General features: G+C 36.3%; 3 protein-coding genes across 5 annotated transcripts in view; 1 reads left to right on the forward strand and 2 right to left on the reverse strand.

Annotated features, from left to right (window-relative positions):
* LOC124216775 (nephrin) overlaps positions 1 to 13,109 on the reverse strand; it is a 36,817-nt gene extending 23,708 nt beyond the window's left edge. Inside the window, exon 1 of one of the 2 annotated variants that reach the window (XM_046621708.2) lies at positions 12,214 to 13,109. In XM_046621708.2, coding sequence (XP_046477664.1) covers positions 12,214 to 12,322 — 109 coding nt within the window. In that variant the 5' untranslated portion in view covers positions 12,323 to 13,109. Of the gene's footprint in view, positions 1 to 12,094; positions 12,177 to 12,213 lie in introns of those variants that run through there. The other variant, XM_046621709.2, reaches the window with a different exon arrangement.
* A 1,457-nt stretch (positions 13,110 to 14,566) lies between these two features.
* The window catches only part of LOC124216767 (carcinine transporter-like), a 38,431-nt gene continuing 29,905 nt past the window's right edge, over positions 14,567 to 23,092 (reverse strand). For both annotated transcript variants that reach the window (XM_046621686.2, XM_046621685.2), the window contains exons 3-10: positions 19,628 to 19,838; positions 19,006 to 19,264; positions 18,470 to 18,662; positions 18,061 to 18,279; positions 17,428 to 17,642; positions 17,030 to 17,205; positions 16,166 to 16,338; positions 14,567 to 16,057 (exon numbers count right to left, since the gene is read on the reverse strand). In XM_046621686.2, coding sequence (XP_046477642.1) covers positions 15,958 to 16,057; positions 16,166 to 16,338; positions 17,030 to 17,205; positions 17,428 to 17,642; positions 18,061 to 18,279; positions 18,470 to 18,662; positions 19,006 to 19,264; positions 19,628 to 19,838 — 1,546 coding nt within the window. In that variant the 3' untranslated portion in view covers positions 14,567 to 15,957. The remainder of the gene's footprint in view (positions 16,058 to 16,165; positions 16,339 to 17,029; positions 17,206 to 17,427; positions 17,643 to 18,060; positions 18,280 to 18,469; positions 18,663 to 19,005; positions 19,265 to 19,627; positions 19,839 to 23,092) is intronic.
* The window catches only part of CenG1A (Centaurin gamma 1A), a 96,889-nt gene continuing 92,887 nt past the window's right edge, over positions 19,091 to 23,092 (forward strand). The window contains exon 1 of the mRNA XM_069135332.1: positions 19,091 to 19,237. The gene's annotated coding sequence lies outside the window, so the exon portion shown is untranslated. The remainder of the gene's footprint in view (positions 19,238 to 23,092) is intronic.

Consider the following 23,092-nt stretch of genomic DNA (forward strand, 5'->3'; position numbering starts at 1 on the left):
GGTATGACAATTTTATATCTGAATTTTTGTTAGCGAGAAGCGATTTTCAATTTAATCCATCCGATAGAATATTCGTGGTGAAAAAAGTAGTTTCTGGATTTCTTTATAAAGTCGGATTTTCAATTGCAACCCATATTGATGAACAGACGGATCTACCCGTATTTCAGGTCATCACTCATATCTTTGTACATCGCAATGTACCATTCGTTATTTGTACCAAATGTAAAACAAAATATTTTAGTGACGAGTACCATGCTTTTGTAGTCGAACCCAAAATTATAAAGACCTATAGTTTAATCGATCTCAATCTGTTGGATCATAAATATGCCTATGAATTTCATCAAAGTTATCACAAAACTACTACGTTCGTAGTGCCGAAATGTCATATTTTTTAAACGTACCTATATGCTACTATTTTCATCATTATCATAATTATAATCTATATGTATATTGTACTATTAGTTTTTACGCCGTTTCGTGTCACTCAATTCATATGTTCATATAAATGCATACGGTATTTAAAAGTTCCTATCCCGCAGAACGGAAAGTACAAACAATAATGATTAATTATTATTTAGCCAATTTGTTGTTAAAGAGAAAATAAGTTTTGTACTTTTGATATCAAATATATAATATGTAAGATTATTCTAAGGTTCATGTGGTTATATATATTATATATATATGTATAAGCAAAAATAAGTTTATATATGTATATATTTGAAAGCACATGTAAGGTGTTTACCTATGTAATAGAAATTATATATTGACTTGGATTATCTTATGAATCACTGTATTTTATTTTTAAACCCTACCTCATGTGTCATATATGCATATACCTATATTCATATAAGAAAAAATAGTCGGTTTGCCAATTCTCTGGTGTTATTACCATGGTGTCAATTTTTTGGAGTTGTTTTTTGTTGTTGTATAGTGCTATATTGCGGATGTCAATTTTCTGGTGTTATCAACTGGGTGTCAGTTTTTTGGTGTTATTGCCAGGGTGTTAATCCGCTGGTGTTCATTCGCAAGGTGCTTATTCAGCGGTGCGGATTCTTATGGTGTCCATTTCGATGTTGTTATTTCGCAGGGTTCAAATTCCTTGGTGCTGATTTTTATGGTGTCATAATTGTCTGGGCGTCAATACTCTGGTGTTATTCTGAAGGTGTCAGGTTTCGGGTGTTACTGCAATCGGTGTTACTTCGGAACACCAAACTTTTAACACCGTCTGTTAACACCAAGCATGCACACCAACGGAGTGGACTTTTCGGGACTACGCGTGGTGTTAAAATGGTGTTGATTTTGACACCAAATTTTTTACAGTGTACTGTTTCAGCCTTTAGTTTTCGCTTAAGTTTTGTGATTCTTCAATACCAAAAATACCGGTCTCGTAAAACGTGCCGCAGAGTGGGCGTGGGAATTCTGTAATAAGACGTCGAGATCCCGTTTTCACTTTTGATTTGGATAATAAGCCACCCTGCTCCGTCACACTTCACATCACACTCCTCTCTCACACCATTTTGTGTTCGAGTAAGACTCCATTGGCACTGTTCGGAAGGTGGCTGAATTAGATTCCACTGTCTTTGGCTTGGAGTTCCGAATATACGAATATCAACTTGATGTCTAATTGCATTAGTATATTTTTCAACCTTCCGCTTCTTATTTTTCGTCAGCTAAAAAGAATAAGGGTAATTATTAGAATCGGCCTAAAACTTGTAAGTGAAGTTTTGACTTGATTTCGTCATTTTAAAATTTAGAGAATCAGGAACGACAATTTTTGGATGAATGCTTTGTGTGTGTATGTATGTATTTGTGCGATTCATTTCTTGTGCATAAATATCTTGAAAACGAGTCGGTTGATTTGGATGATTTTGGTCTGTATCGACGAAACTTTTCGTGACTCAGAACTAATAAAATTTCGAATCTTATCAGTCCAGTAATTTTCGAGTTCTTTGAATTGGAAAATCAAAAAAAGGAATAAAAATGATGATATCTCAGAAATGGATTAATGGATTTAAATTATTTTGGTCTCTACCGACACGGCCACGTCTTTTGACCGTGGAATGACTAAACTTACGATCCAATTGGACCGATAGTCTGCGAGATATTTAAATGAATAAATAATAAAAACCTCTAGATTTTTTTAGTACACTATTATGGGTCTAGAAAAAGGTTCACATGCGCGCAGAGTGTGCAATCTGGACTAGATCCTAAAAAAAAAAATAAAATGAATAACTAAAAAAGTTTTGTGGATAATCTTAATTCAGAAGAAGCTTACATGTCTTTTCATTCAGTTTTTTTGTTCGATAATGATAGTTTTTTTTATATCGCTCTGCCTTAACGGTCTGACCTTCTAATCACACTCCGAATCTCGTTCTCTAAGATTACGATTTAATAGCCCCCTGCTTGGCCATTCTAACCGCCACTTTTAGAGCCAAATGCCAAATTTGCTCGCGGATATTCTCAAGTATATTCACCTATTCAGAGGAAGTGGAAGCTTTGGCAACGATCCTGATTTATAATTTCATAAGCTCGCAACCTGTTTTCACGAAAGTGGTTTACTTTCATCTTTTTTTTTTCCTACTCGTAACATTTAGTAACTTTGTGAGGCATAAACGATTTCAATTAAAGAATGTTTTCACGGTATTGAATAGTGAATGAAAAATACATTACTCGGACGACGTAAATCAATACTTCTGTAAATATACTGATACAACGAGCACGGTTCCGTTCCGGGAGATGCCTCGGCGATGCCGCCAACTGCCATCACACGGCTCGGCTTTCCTTTCGCGGAAGTGACGTTTGCTATGTGTAAAACGGGACGCTAGGTGCTCTTTGTGTAAATGCATGTAGTGTACGGCGTTAGATGTGCTGGATAGGGAAATAATTTTCGTACATGCTCGCGCATTCCGCCAGTTGATGTCACGACCAATCACAGTGAGCCTGCAGCGCAGGCGCGTGGTCGCGTACGCGATATAACATAACCTCAATCGTTACGTCACAATCCCATGAACAAACGTGGTGGATCAAGCGTCGTTTTCCGAAATTAATAAAATGTTCAACTGTTCGATTCGGGGTTGTAAAAATCGTGTCGGGGCTCGCAAAGGTAAAAGTATTCGGTACTTCCGATTCCCCAAAGACCCTGAAGCTGTTGCGAAGTGGTTAAAAGTTTGCAGGAAACAAACGTTTTTCAAAACGAAACAACTATTCAAGTTGATATTGATCGATGAACGAACGTGGCGATGAATCTGATTGCTTTTACCAGCTTCATTGCTGAGATAGAGAGAACTTCCGTTATAATACTCGAAAACAGTATTTAAACACAAACAAGTGATATGAATATTGAAATAATTATTTTCAGAATTCCTGTAATGCAGGTTCGGTTATCATGGTGACGCAGGCCAACTTAGTCAATGTCATTTTTTTGAATGTTTTTATCATTGTTTCTAAGATTCTAATTTTATTTACAAAATTAAAATTTATCTGTGTAGCCGAATGAACTGATCTACCAAACACATTTAGTACAACGAGACAATTCATTGAAATCTCGTAAGAATACGGTCTTGGAGTTAGTATAATGTTGACGTAGCTAAGCCTTGGAATAAAACATCACTATTTTCTAACTTTACAATGATTTTGAAGCAGTAGAGTTTGCTAATATGAGTATATTTTGGTGCGTCCAAGTTCACTGAATTTCGTACTACAAACTTAGAGTTGTGAAACAACGATCAACGCTCTCATACATGCATGATATTTTTTTTCTGTTCAGTGCGTCGGTTCACGTGGTTGGATGGAGCAATAAAATTATTCTCAATCACTCTCAATTCTTTTCTCAATTCTGGAAACTAGATGTTATCTCATGCGAAAAATAATCTGTTTCAAACATAAGTCCTGAATTACCGAAAAGGCATAACATTTACAAACATTTCCGTGCAGCAACTTCTTTCGTAATTACAATCGCGTTACAACCCAAATAGCTTCAGTTTCCAATATATTTTAACTTCGCGCTCGAATCGGCACGTGCTGGAAACCTTTTTTCGTACATTCGAGGAATTGGGGCCACCAATGATCGTCCATCGCCTCTGGACTTCAAATATCGTCTACGGTGATGTATATATGTATTGGAGGGAAGCATTCCGCCGATGTCTTCAATGTGAAAAAAAATGTAGAAACGAACCCGATCGAACAATACTTGCTAACGCTCAACGACGTATTGCAAAGAGAATTTCAAACATCCCAACGAAGCAATTTATTCGACGAAGTAAAATTTATTATTGCCGATGAACTTCGCGAAGGAGATGTTTCTCCAGCAGATTTTAGTACCTACATGTGCTCCGAGTGCTGACGAATATTGGACAACAATTGGATGTTGCAGAGAAAGTGAATAATGAAGGCCTAAAAAATGAAAATAGCTCGAGTCATAGACAAAGTATTTTGCGTCATTTATAGAAATATGTTGACCCAAGTCATCAGGGATTTTCAAAAACGTTGCACAACCTGTTCGACGCTCGATGGTAAATTATTTCCTTGAAAAACATTACCTAGGAGGTTTTGATTTGTTTAATAAGAACTCGAACATATGAATATCAGGGTGCGAGAAATTAATAGAAAAATGCAAAAGGATAACTATGAGAAAAATCAGGAGAAATGTTGAAAATTACTAACAGGATGGTGTAATATCCAAGACTCGTACTTTCTCCCTTGCATTGTAGTCACGTAAAATATTACTGTGTTTACCTGTCGGAATGCTACTTGGTGAATGTATAACCTATACCGTCGACTCTTTACCGAACCTTATTTTTCTAAACTTTACTAAACTTTGCTTATTACTGAACTGATATCAAAAAAACTTTACTTTACCAAATTTTGTTATACTCAACCGGAATACTAAATATTATTTTACCAAACCACTTTACTAAAAATCTTATCTACGCTTTAACTAATATTTTTTAAATATTGTATCAATTTACATCTCACTTTCAGGATATAAATATGACGACTGAAATAATAATTAATAAAAAAACAAAGAAAACCACGTATCAGTCAACACCACGAGTGTTCGATGCGTGGACTGAAGATTTAAACACCATTTCATACGTAGCATTCTTATATCCTTCGGAATCTCGACAGTTTTGAACTGACCGCTTGCTGTGACGTCAACCGGCGGAACTTTTCCGCTGTGCTGTAGTTATACCTAACTCCTTACACTATGGGTAAATGTACAATAACTTTAGGTACTCCACTTTCTGGCCCGCAGCTTCGAACTACATTGAAGACGTCCTCAAACATGACCCGAGTCCTCTTTTCCTTGCCCACTCTGTGGGCAGTGGACGAAACGTGAACGTGCATATCTGCCATTTAACCACAAATTGTAGGCAACGGTATCTATATAATTTAACCCTCCACCGGAAACCTGGGTCTTACAGGGCCAGTTGAGGTTCACCACCAGTTACGGTGCTGCCAAAAATCTAAGAAAATTCAAGTGTATTTTCGAAGATCAAGAATTCTGTTATATAGGTCCGATTTTCGCTTTGGTGGTTTTTTTTTTTCACGAGTCGGAGTTACAGTAAAAATATGAAAGAAACGTTGGCGGGCTTTAAAATCCATGAGTTTTTAATACGCAATTTCTAATAACGGAACCAGTGGTTTGATATAATTCAGTCTTTACTTGAAGAAAAATATACTTCGGTGGCGTTAGCTTCAGAATGTTGAATTATTTCAGCATTTACAAATCGACAATTTCACTGATAAGGATATCGGGTCGTTTAAAAAAAAAAAAAGACTGCGGAAATAGTATTCTGACTATTAGAAGTGCGGAAAGTAGACGATTTTCGATCGGGCTTTGCATTAAAAATTTTACTTTTTCGTAGGTCACAGTATACTGTTAATATACTGTGGCCAAAATTAAAGCTGACCATACCTGATTGCGAATTTAGAGATGTAGATAGTAGATTTACGTTTAGTAGAATGAATAAAGATAATAGCAATGTAAGCAATGCAAGCGAACTTACCTCTGATCGATGCAGATGACATCGAGCTGTGTGAGTGTATGTTTAGCAGTGTATGTGAAGATTCGAAATTAATTGTGATAATTGTCTGTTGTAAAAGATTATTTATAGAAAGGCTAGAACATCCTACTTATAATTGCAAGTTTGACCCAAAACGCTTCGTTCGTTAGACACAAGAAATTACATGTCACCGCGTTACGTAATTAATTGTAACAAGAAAGTACAACGATTGAGATTAAATACGGTTCTATTCCAAAATATGATGATTTTCATGTAAAAACGATGACGCAAAACTGTTTATTTCCGAATTTTCAAATTGTTCTGTTCATTTCGAGTCTCCGATTCTTACTATTCGTTTCGATTCTTTGTTTATTACTATGCACTTTGACCCTTGACTATTACTCCTCATTTCGAATCTTTGATTATTGTTGCTCAAGTCACTGATTCCGACTCTACTGATTCTTGATTTTATTCATCAATGAGATCACAAAGAATGGAAACTCTCACTTCTTCGCGAGTCACTTGTTTCTAATAATACAAATTTCTAAACATATTTGTTGTGATAAACACCAAGGTTCACGAGTTAAAAAAAACGGTTTGTAAACCCCCAGATAACGGAAGCGACTGCTTTGATAACAGTAAGCCCTTTTACTAATCGCGCCTTCACACTCAACCCATTCCATAAACTATATATGTAGTCTCAAGACAAGGGCACGCTAGCCCCGCTCGTAGGATTTGGTGTTTCGCACTAAGGCTGCGGATTTGTCGAGAATTCGGCAATAATACGACGGAAGACTTCCTTGTATTTTGAGATCTTGGTAAAATTTTTTTTAAATACGTATCACTGAATGATAAACATGCAAGAAACGATAGTATTCGAAATTTTTAGGGTCGGTGTGAGCATAAATTCATTATTCTGTAGAGGCTATTCTAGCAAAAAAATTAAAAAATTACGAATGAAAAATGTAAATATGACAAAAAAAAATATATATATATATATGTATACACATTATTTTATCAGTTTTCAATATTGGTTATTCAGTCCTACGAAGTAGGATATAGCGATTTTTTTGGACACAGATTAGTCCTCGGGTTGTTGAAAATGACAAAGGTTCTAACGGTGATACGAAAATTGAAGGCAGCTTTGCTCGATGAAGAATGAACGAGGCGAAATGAAACGGTCAGACAATCGATAAGAAAAAAATGTCTAGACTTTCATTCGACGCTTTGCGACGAGCTACAATGAAACAATTTTACTTATATGGAAAATATTTATACATGCAAGTTTTAAGCTATCCAGGCAAGGAAATGAGAAATGATGAAACGATTGCATACAATCAAAAATATGACATCGTTCAAATTTGTTTAAACGGCATTCTTGGGTTGAATTTTAGAAATTTTTCTTTATCAAATTTTTTTGATAAAGTGGTAATTTTAGCGAAATCCGGTCATTGTCAGAACTTGATCATCGTCGATTTTGACTCAACTTTTCGCTAAAGCTTCCGTCACCTGCAGGTTTTGTTCTCGAGGTATGAATTTGTGACGGAAATCGCCTGAAAATGAGTAATTCTTATTTTTCTCAAAAAAACCATGGTGTAGTAATAAACAAAGAAAAAAAAATCCGTGTTATGTTCGAAAAGATCTGTTACCAAAGGAGTTAATCCTCCAGCTAGAATTCAGCTTTTATTCACAGCGAAATTGAAAATTATTGCGAAGAAATACGTTGCTTTGAGTAGCCGGAAGGTCTTCGAAATTTCAAATATTAATGCTATTTTACGATACACTGTCAAATATACAAAAAAATACGGTAAATTTTTAAAATTTTTCGGGAAAAAAAAACATAAGAATTTCTCAATCCCTTCATTTTTGCGTATCGCATGCGGTTGGAACAAAGTTGGGAGGATTTGCAAGTCATTGGAAAGAAATTTTAAGTGGTCCATAAAATATTTATTGTCATATTGAACGACTTGTTTATTCTTCTTTACGTGTCGAAATTCCATCCTCTGGCACAAGGCACGTATTGTACACAAGTGAAAACTTAACTCGGATACTCAAACTTTTACATTTAATTACCGTAGAAGATAGTTGTTTAAACTTGTGAAATGATAGCGTTCTTGGTACAGTGTCGAAGATAACCTTGTCTTAATTGCATCGTGGGCAATATACGACTCGTTTTTGGATCAGAAAATTCTTCGTTACCGTTGAAACGGAAACGTTTTTTTGCTTTAAGAAGTTCTTTGTGAACCTGCGGAAAGAAGAGTGACGTTGGCCAAAATGTAATAAAAGAACCCCGCTACACTGTACAAGCATTAGAGACGTTACCTCGATTTTTCAACCTACGAAGGACACGCAATACGCGTAATATAATACATGTATGCATATCAGCCCAGTCACTATGCCCAAATAATCGACCGGAAATAACATTAATTACGCCGTCGCTTTTTCTTTGTAAATACTAAATGGCGACCAAGTCCGGCTGTTGCTTATTGTCCGCCATTTTCAATTTTAACGAAAAATCTCGAAGACCGACGTTGTAGGAAATTTAATTTTCTATAACTTTGGTCTGTACATTCTTTTTCGATGATTGACAGTTTTCGAATTAAACTTGAAAAAGGTGGCGAAGTAAAACTGTTGCGTTATGAAGTTTATTTTTAACTTTAGGGCATAAATAAACATAAAAAAAAAACTTGCAAGGAACTAAATTTTCTACAATTTTCATTTTTGCCTTTTTTTTTCCTACAGTCGATATTTAAGGTCGTACTCCAACGGCAAAGAAAAGGAGAACCATCAAAATATTTTTTCGCGAACCATTAGAGAACTGAATGCTTCTGTGGAATGAAATTCAAATTGTTTTCATTGTTAAAGTCCTTTTCCATATCACCACAGGGGTAGAGTTTCAGGCGCGTCGTTTTTTTTTTGTATTCACGTAGTATCCCCAGTAAGCCTAATCCACGTATCATTACTTGCCAGTTTATTTCGTTTTCCGACGTTCTCTTCCTTATAAGATTTTGAAATGGGAACTCCGTTTTTATCTTGCCAGTGTGAAGGATCCGAGCGATGTATTTTCATTTATTTTCATTCTTTTTCTTATAATGAAAGAAAAAAACGGCGTTCCCATTTCAAAATCTTATGTGGAAGGGAACGTCGGAAATCGAAATAAACTTGCTAGTAATGATACGTGGATTAAGCTTACCGGGGATATCGCGTCAAAGAAAAAGAAAATAAATAAAAACGCACCTGAAACTCTACCCCTGTGGTGACGTGGAAAAGAGTTTTTTCAATGGAAATAATTTGAATTTCATTTCGCAGCGGTTTTCAGTTGTCGAATGGTTCGCAAGAAAATACTTTGACGTTTCTCTTTTCCTTTGCCATTGGCGTACGACCTTAAGTATCGACTGTAAGGAAAAAAAGGTAAGGCTCAAAACAGTAGAAAATTTGATTCTCTAGAAATTTATTTATGTTCATTTATGCCCCAAAGTTAAAAAATAAACGAGATAATGCAATAGTTTTACTTGGCCGCTTTTTTGACATTTAATTCTAAAACTATCAATCTTAGAAAAAAAAAATGCAACAACCAAAGTTGTAGAAAATTGAATTTTCTACAAGTTGGGTCTTTGAAATTTTTCGTTAAAATTCTAAATGGCTGAGTTAATCAAGAAAAAGAATCATTCTTCGTATGATTCAAAATGGTGGACACAAGCAGCAACAGGATTTGGTCACCATTTTGAATTTACATCGCCAGCCGTGAAACTATTATAACAAGAAAAGGAGACTGTGGAATTACTGCAAGGATAAAAGTACAGAGTCACTGGGATATATGCACTATACAGAGCCGTATACAAACATAACGTTATCCGATTTGTTCCTTTTTTATTTGTTCATCCTCGAACAAGTGAATATAAACAATAATAATAATAGACACAGATATCGTACATTCAACTACATAAATACACAAATACTATAAATGGTAGATTTATTATTTAAATATGGATGGAATAACGGTGCGGTTTTGCGACAAAACGATTGCATATCTCACTACATAATATCGTGATTTGACTAGAAAAAAACAAGAACAACGTCTGTCGGCACTCTCGTTCGCATAAGAATATGTTCGTCTTGTTACGTACTTGTAATAATAACTGCAAGTAATGTTAATACGTAACGATAACTCTTTGAATTGTAATTGAACCGTGATGAACGATACTTATTACGCATTCGTAAACAAAATTAAAATATCCGTCTTCCGCGGTTATTCCATGGAATCAACAAATCGGAAATTTCAACGTGAAAAAAAAAAAAAAAATTGACGAAAATCTACAACTGTTTTACAGGCTATTTGAAATCTATTTGCCGTTATTAAACAACCTTTTCAACTTACTCTCGTGTGCGCAGGGCATCTAAAAGTAAAGAATTCGAAGTAATACTCGCATGTTATTTTTTTATTGAATTTTCACAACCTCCTATATCTTCTGTGTGCCTGACAATGTGCCGCGAAAGAGCAAAAGATTGAGATAATTTTTAAACCAATCCAAGTTAAAATAACACACTTTTTTATACAATGATTGAAATAGAATTAAATTCGAGAAATTGAATATGTTTTTTCTTGCGAATGAAAGCTTGATTTCTAATTCTAATAGACTTCTTCAGCGGTGGATCTGTTCAACTAGTACTTGGGAATTTTGCATGTACTGATACGGGAAACCATGGTTTTTTTAGAAAAAAACAAAAAAAAAATTTAATTACCGATTTCGAGACGTTATTCGTCCAAAGACAATGTCTCAAGAACGGGGTCCCCGTACATTCTGATACTTCGGCGTTCAGTTTCTATAGATACGGTAAGCTCGAGCAAAAAGTTTCGTCAAAATCGATGGTAGTCTGCAAGTTCCACGAGTGGCCGGATTTCGTTGGAGTTACCCATAAGCAACGGTATCTTATTCACGTTATTCCTCAATATTTGCCTTTGAAGAGCTAATTGAAATGCATAATAAAGCAATTCGAATACGGCGAATAAACAAATAATTTGGCAACCCGATTGCAAGCCTGCAAAATTTTATCTCCGTTTTATAAACTCACGATAAATAATATTTTTAAATATATAAGGTAGAAAACCTTTCCAAATCTTTCGAATTACTCATTTTAAAACCGCCAACAAAAGTCAAATTCGTTGTGTTCTATATGTAACAGATTACGCGAACTTGTTATGGCACTGTACAGTTCAATAAACGATCTGAAAGTATTTAAAAAGGAACAATGATAAAGTCAGAAAGAAAAAATCAGTAAAAAGGAAACAAAAGTGATTTGTAAAACTTTGTTAATAATCCATAAACTTTTATTTACATTTTATCATTACCTTTTATAAATCTTAAAAATGTCGTCTAGTGCGGAATGTTCCAAAGTGAGGCTACAAGGGTTAACTTGAACAAGTATAGCCTCGCGAAAATGGTTTCAGTACGACACAAAAGGTTCCTATAATTGGTTTCCAAGCTTATTAAAACGGAAACTTTCCACGCATCATTCAGTTCCGCAAATTTTGCAAGGCTTGAGCTAACGGGCTACTTGAAGCACTTTATTGACTGCAGAATACCTACAATGTGAATTTGTAATGCCTTGGTTAGTTGGTAACGTGTGAACTACCGACCGAGCTGTTGTCCTCCGCTAATTAGCAGAGTAAAGGACGTAGCTACGAGTAATTGATGAGACAATGAGGAGAGAAAATTACATTGTGACAATCCCGATGTCAATAGCCAAAGTTTACGGGTATAAGTCTAATAAAGCGTAAATCGAAGACGAATCGATTTTTAATGTACAATCGATTGTGATATACCTGAGAGAATGCCGCCGAAATGTTATCGCGCTCTTTATATCAATTAAAAACAACCATCGATTCCGAAAGTTAACCCAATTGCCGATTATTGCTAGCTTGAATTGGGTGGAGTAATAAATTGAAAAATGAAGTATCGTTATCGTGTTCCAATGGTACTGAAAATTTCTCGGACAACAATCGCAATGCCGGCTTTCAACATTTCAACTCTGACGAAAAAACGGATCGGTTTTGGACCACGCTCGAGAAATCGAATAACAAGACTTACCGCAAATCGTCGGGCGAATCGTGACATAACAGGGATAACCAAGTTTCAACGATATATCGATGCACGAACCGATTCATTTTCTTTATCTCCCACAAGAATCTAACAATGAATCAACTTACCCCCAGCGGTGAAAACAACGACGAGGAACAGGAGTCGTCGAAAATTCCTACCGCTATTACTTTTCACCACACTTAACGGTAACATCGCGAATGACTTGTGCGAAAACATCAATACATATGTATTCAAATGTATGATATTAGGTAAAACACATTATCACAGAAAAAAAATTCAATCAATCGAAGCCGCGGCCCGGACAAAATCCTCGCTGGACAATAAACGTGATTAATCTACACCGGAAAACTTTCAAATAACGGGGGTTTTTTCACCCTTTATGGGGTACAAAAGAAATCCAGCGTACGCAGACACAGCCTCGCCTCTATTTCTCTGACTTGCAACTGACGAGGATGCTGCATGAGGAGCTTGCGCCGGACGCGCGCCCGCGCAGATAAACCCTCAGAGCTATATACCTAGGGACTTCCTCTCTCTCTCTCTCTCTCTCTCTCTCTCTCTCTCTCTCTCTCTCTCTCTTCGCGAAAATCCTTTTCCATCCCTCGTCCCTGCCACCCCGACTCATCCCCCTCAATTCCCGCGACCCCGTTACACTTTTCTCTCCCCACTTTGCCCTCACATCTTTTCAGCGGCTGTATCTCAAACACTAAAGAGTTTCTTAGGAAATTGAATTGAATTTCCTGAACTGATTGTTCCGTTAAACGGCAATTTATATGTTAACAGGACGAATTGAGTAGAAGTCATGCATATCTTTACAGAGATTTGTTTTCACCTAAATTTATTCTGAAAGATCAGGGCTTAGGGTATGTAGATATATGAATAAGAAATTAGGTTAGCAAGTGCGATTAATTTGAGCGAAGAATCAACGGTTGACGCGGAATCAAATTGAAATATCCAGAAGTTATCCAAAGTTATCTAACCGTACAGAGGGTAAGAAATGATTGAACGGTTTCGTCGTACATTTTCCATTTTCATCACATTTGATGAAAAAAAACAAAAAAAAACAAATAAAAAAATTCGAAATTTGAATTCTCGATACAGAGTGTTTTTTGGTACACGCGGTGTCATTTTCAATCTTCACCCCCGTTGTCCATGCATCATAGAAGTGAACGGTGTGTTTTCATTTTATACAGAGGGCTCTCGCTGTTGAGAAATATGTATATTTCTCACCGCCCGTGTGAGGAACATTTGATGAAAGTGGCCACCTACACTCACAATCAGGCAGGAAGCAATCCTCCCGCGGTAGCCCACGACACAAAGTCATTGCGACTGACTAAAGTGGCCACTATCATCAAATATTCCCTTGATGTGCTATGAATTACGTTGTTTTCTCGACCTTAAGAATTGGCTCGTTATGAATTTTCGATATCGTATTTAATATTTGAATTGCGACTAACCACCTTAAGAATATACGTAAAATCTTTATACGTGTTAACAATCATTCCATCAAATGACAACGAGACTGGTTAAGAAATTTGAATATTCACGCTAATGCGAATAAACTTCAATTTGATTCCGTTGTACGTAATATTTTACAGTCACTTTTAAAAAATGCTTCATCGCTATGTTTATTACTGATTTCGTAAAATTTGTTACTTCAACTCACGAAAATAAATGACTCACTCACATATGATGTATCGAAATCACGGTTGTGTCGTGAGATCGCAGATTTCTCCGTGATTTTTGGGGTTATCATTGATTGTCACTACCCCACGTAGCATATTCATGTGGCAATGACGTGACAAATATTCAGATATCGATGCTTTCAGGATCACACCTACATCACGTGTGCTTCACACGAACCATCTACATTGTTAAAAATTTCCGACATAAATTTTCCAACATTGTGCGTGATGCGATTGTCATATACCTTTTGGATATTCGAATTTAACTATTGAAATTATTGAACATTAATATCGCAGTATTGTGAATTTAGAAAGGTTATAAAACCTTAGGTTCAACACAACATCGCATTCATGACGCGAGTGATCACATACGTGTCCTGTGTGTGAACAGTGTCTGACCGTATCTTGTAATTTCATAGTTCGTTCCGCATTTAGTCAATAATTCGTCGTATAGTTTCTATGTCAATCTTGATGTTGAATACAGTGTGTAAGACTTGTCCTTTTTAATTTAACATTGTTTGAGTTTTCTTTGTTGATATAAGAGGTGAACCACAATTAGGCACGCGTCGCGCCAAACGTTCGCGTGTATTATTCTCACCGAAAACGGCTATCTTAAATTTGGCCAGACTCGTTATCAGTCTTATTTGACGACAAAACGTGCAATCGTGAATTCAAGCAATGCCAGTAAAAAGTACCATCCATACGGTCAGTGTCATATTTTTTTTCGGCATATTTTTCAAGATGTGTCACACAAGAAAAATTCATCAATTCAATTCGATTAGCGATATTTGACAAAAATTTATTGCATTTATCTAAAAATTTATCATTTCACTATTGTAAAAAATAGTTACAACTTCATCGTATTATACATTAAATTACGAATTCAGAATAACAACAAAAGCTATAACAATAGAGATAATAAACATACAGCTAACATCTAATCAGCATTTGTAATAACTAATATAACCACAAAAAACAGGTTTTTGTTTTCATGCATCCTAGTCTACGAAGACTTATGCAAAATTTCCACAAAAAGTCCTTCAAAATTGAACTCGAGTTTTAATTAAGCAGAATAAGCGTCGCGCTGAACAAGCGATATCCAGCATATTCCTTTCCGTTCGCTATTTTCGTAGGTAGAACAAAACGTCATATGCGATAAGTTATGCAATCACTCGTTCCGTGCCACGCTCGTTCCGCTCCGCACAAATCTACCCTAACATTTAGAATAGACTTTCCAAACGAACACGTGTCCAGTATCTCCTACGTTCCGTAAACGAGAACAGTATGCATTTGTTTTGTAAATAAATATTCCTATGACGCATTTTAATTGCCAGTGGAATAAGCACCCTCTACTTGCAATAAATGCAACATTTCTGTACTGCGAACGACAAATCAACGCCATATGAGAAATAATATAACCATGTCCTTATGACTTATTAACACTCCTAGAACACAAAAATCACAATATGTGACTCATCACAATCGTCACTCAAATTAAATTATTCAGAATTTGATGTTAGAATCTAATCATCTTCCAGGTTAGATATTGTACAACTTTGTTCGTTAATGTAAGAACTCTGTCTTGTACAAGCAATTGGTGAGTAGACTCATATCCATTCACGCATATTTTTAGTTCTACGTACATGCATACATTATACGTATCGGCAACATTCTTGAAAGTTCCCATACAGATCTAGTTACAGAAATCCTTTTCGTAGAGTAATTTTTTGATGCATTACATTATCCTCCCGCGGAATAATTTTTTCTGGATAGGTGAAAGTTTTTTTCAAGGTATAAAATACTCGTTGTGGTGTATCGCATTTTCGTACTCAGCTTACTCGAATAAAGATTATTCAACCCAGTCGATCTTATTGCTTTATGTGCAAGTTCTCGGTTGGCAACGAGCACTCGAAACATGTGACACGAATGCATTAGTAATACTTAAGCAAGTGTAAAAATTAATTGAGCAATTCAACGGTTATTACTTTCACACACGTTGTTAAGTTTGCATCTATACATGCTACGAAAAATAAAAATAAAAACGAAACGACCAGAGAAAGTAATACACACATTCGTCTCTTGAAGCCTAGCTTCAATTCACCGATATGTTGATATTCACAACAATTTGATTAATCCGTTTAGCTTACATGACAAGAGCTAAAAGCTTCGTTATAACTTTGTAGAATCGATTCTGCTCAGACTTCCTGGATTAAAACCTGCGTTTGTCACACCTAATTTCTTTCTGTAGGCCTTCTTCTTTTCCGGAGTCCTGCAAAATCCATATTAAATTATACCACGGTTTATTTCGTACTTTGTTATACCGTTTTTTCATTTAAAATCAGTGACGCAACTAATGTTTTTCTCTAACTTTGCTTACCTGCTAATGCACGGAATCCACCAGAAGCTTTGCTCTTTGCCAAAATCATTACCCTCTTGAAGACTTTCTGGCAAATCTTGATCCAAAGTTTCTGGTAAAAATAGAGTCAGAAACGCTGTGGACATTGACAAAAGACCCAGCACCACAAGCGGCAGCTGCGGAGCGACATCAGCCTGTAAAATGAGAAAAACTTACATTATTATACGGTGACGAATATTCAGATTTCGATTATAATTCAGTCTAATATTCTAAAAATGTTTTGAAGATCTTCCGAATGCAATTTTTCAAATATAAAAATGTTTAAGGTCTTTCTTCAACATTTCTCAATCTTGTTTCTGATTTGGAATTTGATTTCAATTGAGAAACAAAAGAACATTTACTAAAGTGCGTGTCCAATTATGGTGAAAGACGATTTCAAATTTTCCACACAAAGTTTGTGGCTTGATGACAAACATAATAAGAATTTCTGCTTCAACTGCAGTGCCAAATTTTTCATCTGCAAAGATTTCCGGAGATAATGCGGAAACTAAATAAATATGAATCGTTTTCTTTTAAAATCATGAAAGCACTCGACCAGAGCTGTGGTCTACGTTTCACAAAACATTAAATAACGATAAGACGATCACTTATTGATTATTACGACTAGTTGTGGATTTTGAAACTGACCGTATGATTCAAGATTTGAGAAAATACAATTAGACCTAGAATCGTGATTTTCTGGAATTTTTTAAATGATTTATTCAGTTCTAATTTAGAAAAAACTGCATCTGTAAATATATAAAATGTAATTCCCCGCTTATATAATACGGATTCTTTTTACTTTCAAATTCTCCCAAATAGTTAACCAATTTAGATAAAACTTACCAGGTATACAATGTAGGGCCCGATTATATGTGCGAAGTAACCGATGATGTGGATAAGTGAGACACCCTGAGCTCGTACAACTGTAGGTAACATTTCAGCGGCATACTGGAAGCCAATATTTGCGGCAATATTTACACCCAAACGGGCAAAAATAGCCATAATTACGGTTGGCCCTCCTGAAAATATTATACAATATTTATTAATCACACTTCAAAATTGACGTAATGAGAATGTCAGAAATAACGTTAGTTGAACGTTGATCGGTAAAATGTCAGTGAAAGTCTATGAGTTTTTATTTCTTCTCAACGTAAATACTTCGATAAAGAATTATGATTGTAATTTTGTTTCTTTGTCTTTTTCGGTTGATAATGCATAAGCAAAATTTTGTCTCTACAAACCGGCAGGAGTAGCGACGGCTATGAAGGAGAATATACCACACATTGCCAAAGACAAGAAACTCATCCATCTTCGACCCCAACGATCCAAGAGAATTGCAAGAATTATAGCAGCCGGAAGTTCGGTGAGAGCAGCAAGTGAAAACGACATGAACACATTGGGGTCCAGAAGTTTCATGTTCCAAACGTGACCGTCGAAGACAATGATCATTGCAAGCCTGTAATCACAAGGATGTATGAAATTAACCTGAATCACGTTAGTGGAACGTGAAGAATCTTCATCCACCGTGCCACTACTGAACAGTACATTTGAAATATGATGGCAAAGTTGGTTGAAACATTACAGTACCAACGATTCCATTCATATTGAAGCATGCTTTCGACAAGCTGTATAATTTACGTTCAAAACGACATGGTTGGAAAAATGTGTAAAGGCAGTCAATCACCAACACGACACACTTACTTTTCATTTTCAACCATAATTTCACAATTCATGAAAAATTCAGTATGCAGGCAAAGCGAGATAAATAACGATACATTGAATCTTGACTGAATTCACGGAATCATTCCACAATGTACAATTGCAAAAAGCGATGATCTTTTATTTTCCAACTATGCGCAACTTGTTCATCTTACCACCAGATAATCAGCATCACTGTTATCCGTGCAAGTCGTGGTTTTTTGAAGAGATCCAGCACTGTGTAATTGTTGTGTGACTTGTCATTTTTGATGATGTTGTTGCAGCTTTCCCGAAACTCTTCATAAATTTCTGGCTGTACAGTTTTGCCGTTCACACGCTCAAACCTCTTGAGCATATCAATAGCTTTGTCTACCTTACCACTTGAGATGTACCATCTGCAACAAAGAATGATTTAGGAATAATTCTATTCTTCGTCAGAAAAAAGACTTTCAAGCTGACTACTGACGTAGGTTAAATGAATAATTGGACATGAAGAACGTATAATTCACATGACAAATGATTTCGCATGCAGCCGAATGCGAATGACCCAACTTAACGAGCAAAAATAAGTCGTTATAAATTTACCTCGCACTCTCTGGAACGATCCATGGCCCCACGAAGGCAATGGCTAATGGAGCCGCGGTTACAACACTAAGAATCCTCCAGTCAGCAATCCAGTATGCTATCCATGGCAGAATACTAGATGCAACCGCGAAGTATATTCCAAAGGACAGATTGGCTATTAAGGTCCGGTATTTTGGGCCCACGTATTCTATGACTGTAAAATGGAAATTAAAGACCAGCGTTAATATTTGCGTGAAATGTTTTACAGCTAATCACTGCATTCGCGTCTACAGATATTCATATTGTTTAATCATTGAGACTGTATGGTTGTGTTTAACCGAAGACGTTTCATCCACCTTGTACATAATATGCTTTCCCCCTACTAAAAATATTTTTTAGGAGGCCGGTATCGGGTTGGGAACATGGAGTTTCCAATTGACAAATTGGAACCCAGAGAACTTGAACCGCCGTTCAAATTTTATCATTGATCGTTAATACAGTGGCGGCTAAATTTGACTTTTGACTAAAAGTATAAAAATAAATTTCAGAACTCTTACCGATTATGAAGAGGATGTTGAAGCAGTTATCGAAGGCCGTTCCAACAACCAATCTGCACAAGCAAAAGGACCAAAAACTATTTGCGAAAACTGTTGCAATTGATGCAAAGAAGCCCACTGCGTTGCACGCTACTAAGGCGGGGATCCGTCCGTAATGATCAGCAACGTATCCAAACACAAGGCCCCCTATCATACTACCAGCAAAAAATGCAGACTGAGCTGCAGAAGATAGGTAAGTCTTATCGCAAACCCATTCCAACTGTAATCGTAAACATAAGATTCGATTAACATAAGTGGCATAAATACAATGGTTTGAGTACGATGGAAGAGCAAGCAATCCTTGAAACTACCCAACTGAAAATGATAATTCACTTACATTGGGTTTTAGGAATGAGCAGTATCGAGGGGTAACCACTATTGAAGTCAGATCCACACCGTCAAAGAAACTCACTCAAAGTCACTCACAGTTATGATGAAATCTTTCGATGTTTTCAAGCCATCAAGTCTTTCAAGGTTTAAAGTCGGATGTTCGCTCTGCTTCAGAAGTGGTTACCCGTTCGGATGTTACAATCATTGAGAAACTTTAATGAAACAAAGCCGTATTTTTCTTGTGGAAATTCACCTCAGCAGCGATTGAGGCATATGGAATATTCGTATAGTTGAATGACCAGCCGTGTTCACACTTTGTAGTCGCCCACGATGGGTCAGCTACTCTCACACCTGTCATGAGAAGTTCAGTGTAGTTGACGGCATACATTTGACACCGAGAAACAGCCGTAGCTCCTTCTAATTTCAGTTCATCAGCATTCGCTGCGGGAATAGAGAGGGCGATCCTGAAAGTTTTATATTGGATTAACATCGTGTGATTATAAATTATTCTTCCAAATATGACATACAATTAGCAAACATAGGCAAGGATCTGGCGTAGATGATCAAATCTGCAATAATTTCGGCTCGATGACGTAGAGTATAATTTTATTTCGAAATGGATTTCGTACCACGGGATGAAACAGCAAGATATGATTTATCTCATTAAATCTAACAAGATCCAAATTTTAACCATCATTATGCCTCTGCAGGCGTCTTAAAATTATAATGTTTAGTACAGGAAAACTGCAGAAAGCTTTAACAAGGTGTAGCTGAACTGATTGCGCGTTTCAAGCTCAGCTTACCGATTCGACGCCTGAACGATGTGACCCGTCTCGCAAATTTTGCGGGTTGCCGCTCGGGTTTCCCTTCAGGCGCTGGGGATTTGAACACAACCTCTCGTTCCGTAGTCTAACATGCTACGCTACTACGGTCGGTATATCATATGGATGTGTCCATAAAAACTATTGAAATCTAGATTATTGCCAAGTCCGTTTCAGTACTTGCTTGGATTCAAAATTCGAAATTAAATGATGCGATTAACACAGTCCTAAAGAATTTCAAGAGAAAACTGATGAAGTAGTCAGAGAAATGGAACAAAAATTTGAAGCTGCTCGTACTTGGGGCGTCGTTAATAATTCATACACATTTATGCATAAAAACGGAGTAATAGAAGTTTAGACATTCCAAAATGAGTTGTGTTAGTTAAAGCGTTAGACATCGAGATTGAATATTAGAATAATTTTTATAAATCGTAGCACTCGATTGATTTTCACCAGAATATGTTGTGTTTTAAAGAAAAAACATGACACATTTCCGAAGCGTCAAGAAAAATGTAAGCTAACACGCCTACTTGCAAATTGCTCTATACTTATGTTGTAACACGACACCTTGCTGTTTTTTTCGCTACAGGTTTGGCCTTGCTTCGTATCAAGGAAGTCAGTGCGGAAAGCATGTGTACCAAGCGGAGGTAATAATAGAGATAGTAAATGATAACTCGTGAGAGAGTTGCATCAATGAACTTGAAAGTAAATCTGGCAACGATACAGTTTATACAATATAAGGCGACTGGACACGTGTTCACGTACTTATCTGACCCGAAATTAATTATGCGTCCCTTGAGTTAGTAATCGATTGGTTATTTCTTATTGCCGCATTATAAGAGACTCGTTATTAAGTATTCGTAAACAGCCGTTATCTTAACAGTAAGAATAAGGAGTGAAATCTAACTTAGGATAACGTGCAGGCAAGTAATAGTTGGATTAATTGGCAGCAGATGATCTCTGGTGAAAATTTCTGTGACTACGAATTTTCAGAGAAATTGAAACATTTCGCATTATTTCGTACAAAGTTGTAAATATGCATAGTTTTTCATGAAGAATTGATAATTTTCATGAAAAATTGTATTGCCTTGTAGATGTTTTTTTGAATGACAGGATACAAATTTTCATGAAAATCTACAAGGTTTTATGAGATATTATCTATATTTACAATTTTGTATGAAAACAATTTTTTCTACAAAATTGTACAAAATGTTCCAATTTTTCGAAAAATTCGTGGAAAATCGTGAAAATTGTTTTCACTGGGCTATTCGTAAAAAAAATATTCATTCATAGACAAAGAAACTCTGGTCTCAAAGACAGGTGGAACATCATTTGCGGTATCTTCAAACTACAACTGACAAAACTCACCTTAATTAAAATATACAATCGATATAATTCTGTTATACAAATTAGCTGTATGATTAATCTTCAGGCGTATCAAAACGCGCGGTCGAGACATTTTCAAGGAAACTATTAGCATTCTCGATGCGGTCGTCGCCAGAAAGTGGAGAGCACGTTGAATAAATCAGGGTATTTCCCATTGTATGTAAACCGGTTTCTTCCTACGCGATTCTTAGCCGAGCGTGTTGAAAGTAGCTGCAGGCGAACAAAGGAAACAAGAAAATTCAGCTTATAGTGAAATGATTTAGGTAATTTACAGGTGAGTTGTGCTAAATTAAACTACGTCACTCGCTGTTTCTCTATAAATTCTTTATTACTGACTCCGTCCATTCTACGAAACTGCTTCGTTCTTGCGTGGGATCTTGCCTCGTAAAAACTTGTTTCTACGTATTACAATTAACCCTCAGCCATTCTTTGATTGTTAAAAACAAAAATTTGACTCGTTCACAGAACTAACTTCGTCAGTGCCGAATTGTGGCAGAAAAAATGAACATGAACAAATAGTCGGTTGGTTTACTACACCGAGGTTAATTTCTAGTTGTGATCATCATACAGTTCTCTATATTCATTTTTTATCTTAACTGTGATGAAAATAATTCTGGATACAAAGTGAAAATGAGTTTGTCGTCGTAAACAGAAAATCTAGTATATGTTTCTGTTCTTTTCGATTACGGCCACTTGTACCAAATTTTCTTGTAATTTCTACAATACAATCAATATTCCGACTACACGTATTTCACTAGTTGCATAGGAACTGTAGGAAATGAAACTTCTTTCAGAGCAGATTTTTACAACTTTATAACATCGCGTTCAACAAAATAATATTTAATTGAAAACAAAACACGCCTATGATACTGTCATCCGATTCGTTGTGCTTGATGTTTCGGAATATTCTACGATTACCGAACAGTAAAAACCTGTTTCTACAGACAGGCATGAAAAACTCGTATTTTTTGACCTGTGAAGCTATATAAAAGTGACAGTTATTGATTGGGCAAATAAACGGGGCGATAAACTCTGTCGGCAGGGAAAAAAACTTGTAAGGTGCTGCCTCTAGCACAAAAGTAATGTTTTCAGGACGAGTCTTATCGATATATTTTGACCGGTTATATCGAAAAGTCGAAGCAGCCGTTCGAACGGTTCTAACAGTTCTAGCCGTCTAACTTTTAATCGCGTTTCCGTTTTTCAATTAATAGAGGAAAAGAATGGCATCGGACACGGAAAATGATTGTCGATCTATGCCATCGGATATACGCGAATCAGCGGAAAAGGTTACGTGTTAGTTGTTACGGGACAAATGAAAAGAAATTTATGAATCCACTTGCAAGGCACGCACGGAACAGAGAACGTCCAAAAGCGCAAATTCGTCTTTGAAATCGGTTTTACCGGCATATTTTGATGCGATGGCGAAAAAATATAAGCCCGCAACTTACGTGGTCAACATATTCAATGCTTAAAAGCGGCGTTAACATCGGAGAAAGAATTGGCACAAGCAG

Source organism: Neodiprion pinetum, chromosome 4, assembly GCF_021155775.2.
Source record: "Neodiprion pinetum isolate iyNeoPine1 chromosome 4, iyNeoPine1.2, whole genome shotgun sequence".
Lineage (NCBI taxonomy): Eukaryota > Metazoa > Arthropoda > Insecta > Hymenoptera > Diprionidae > Neodiprion > Neodiprion pinetum.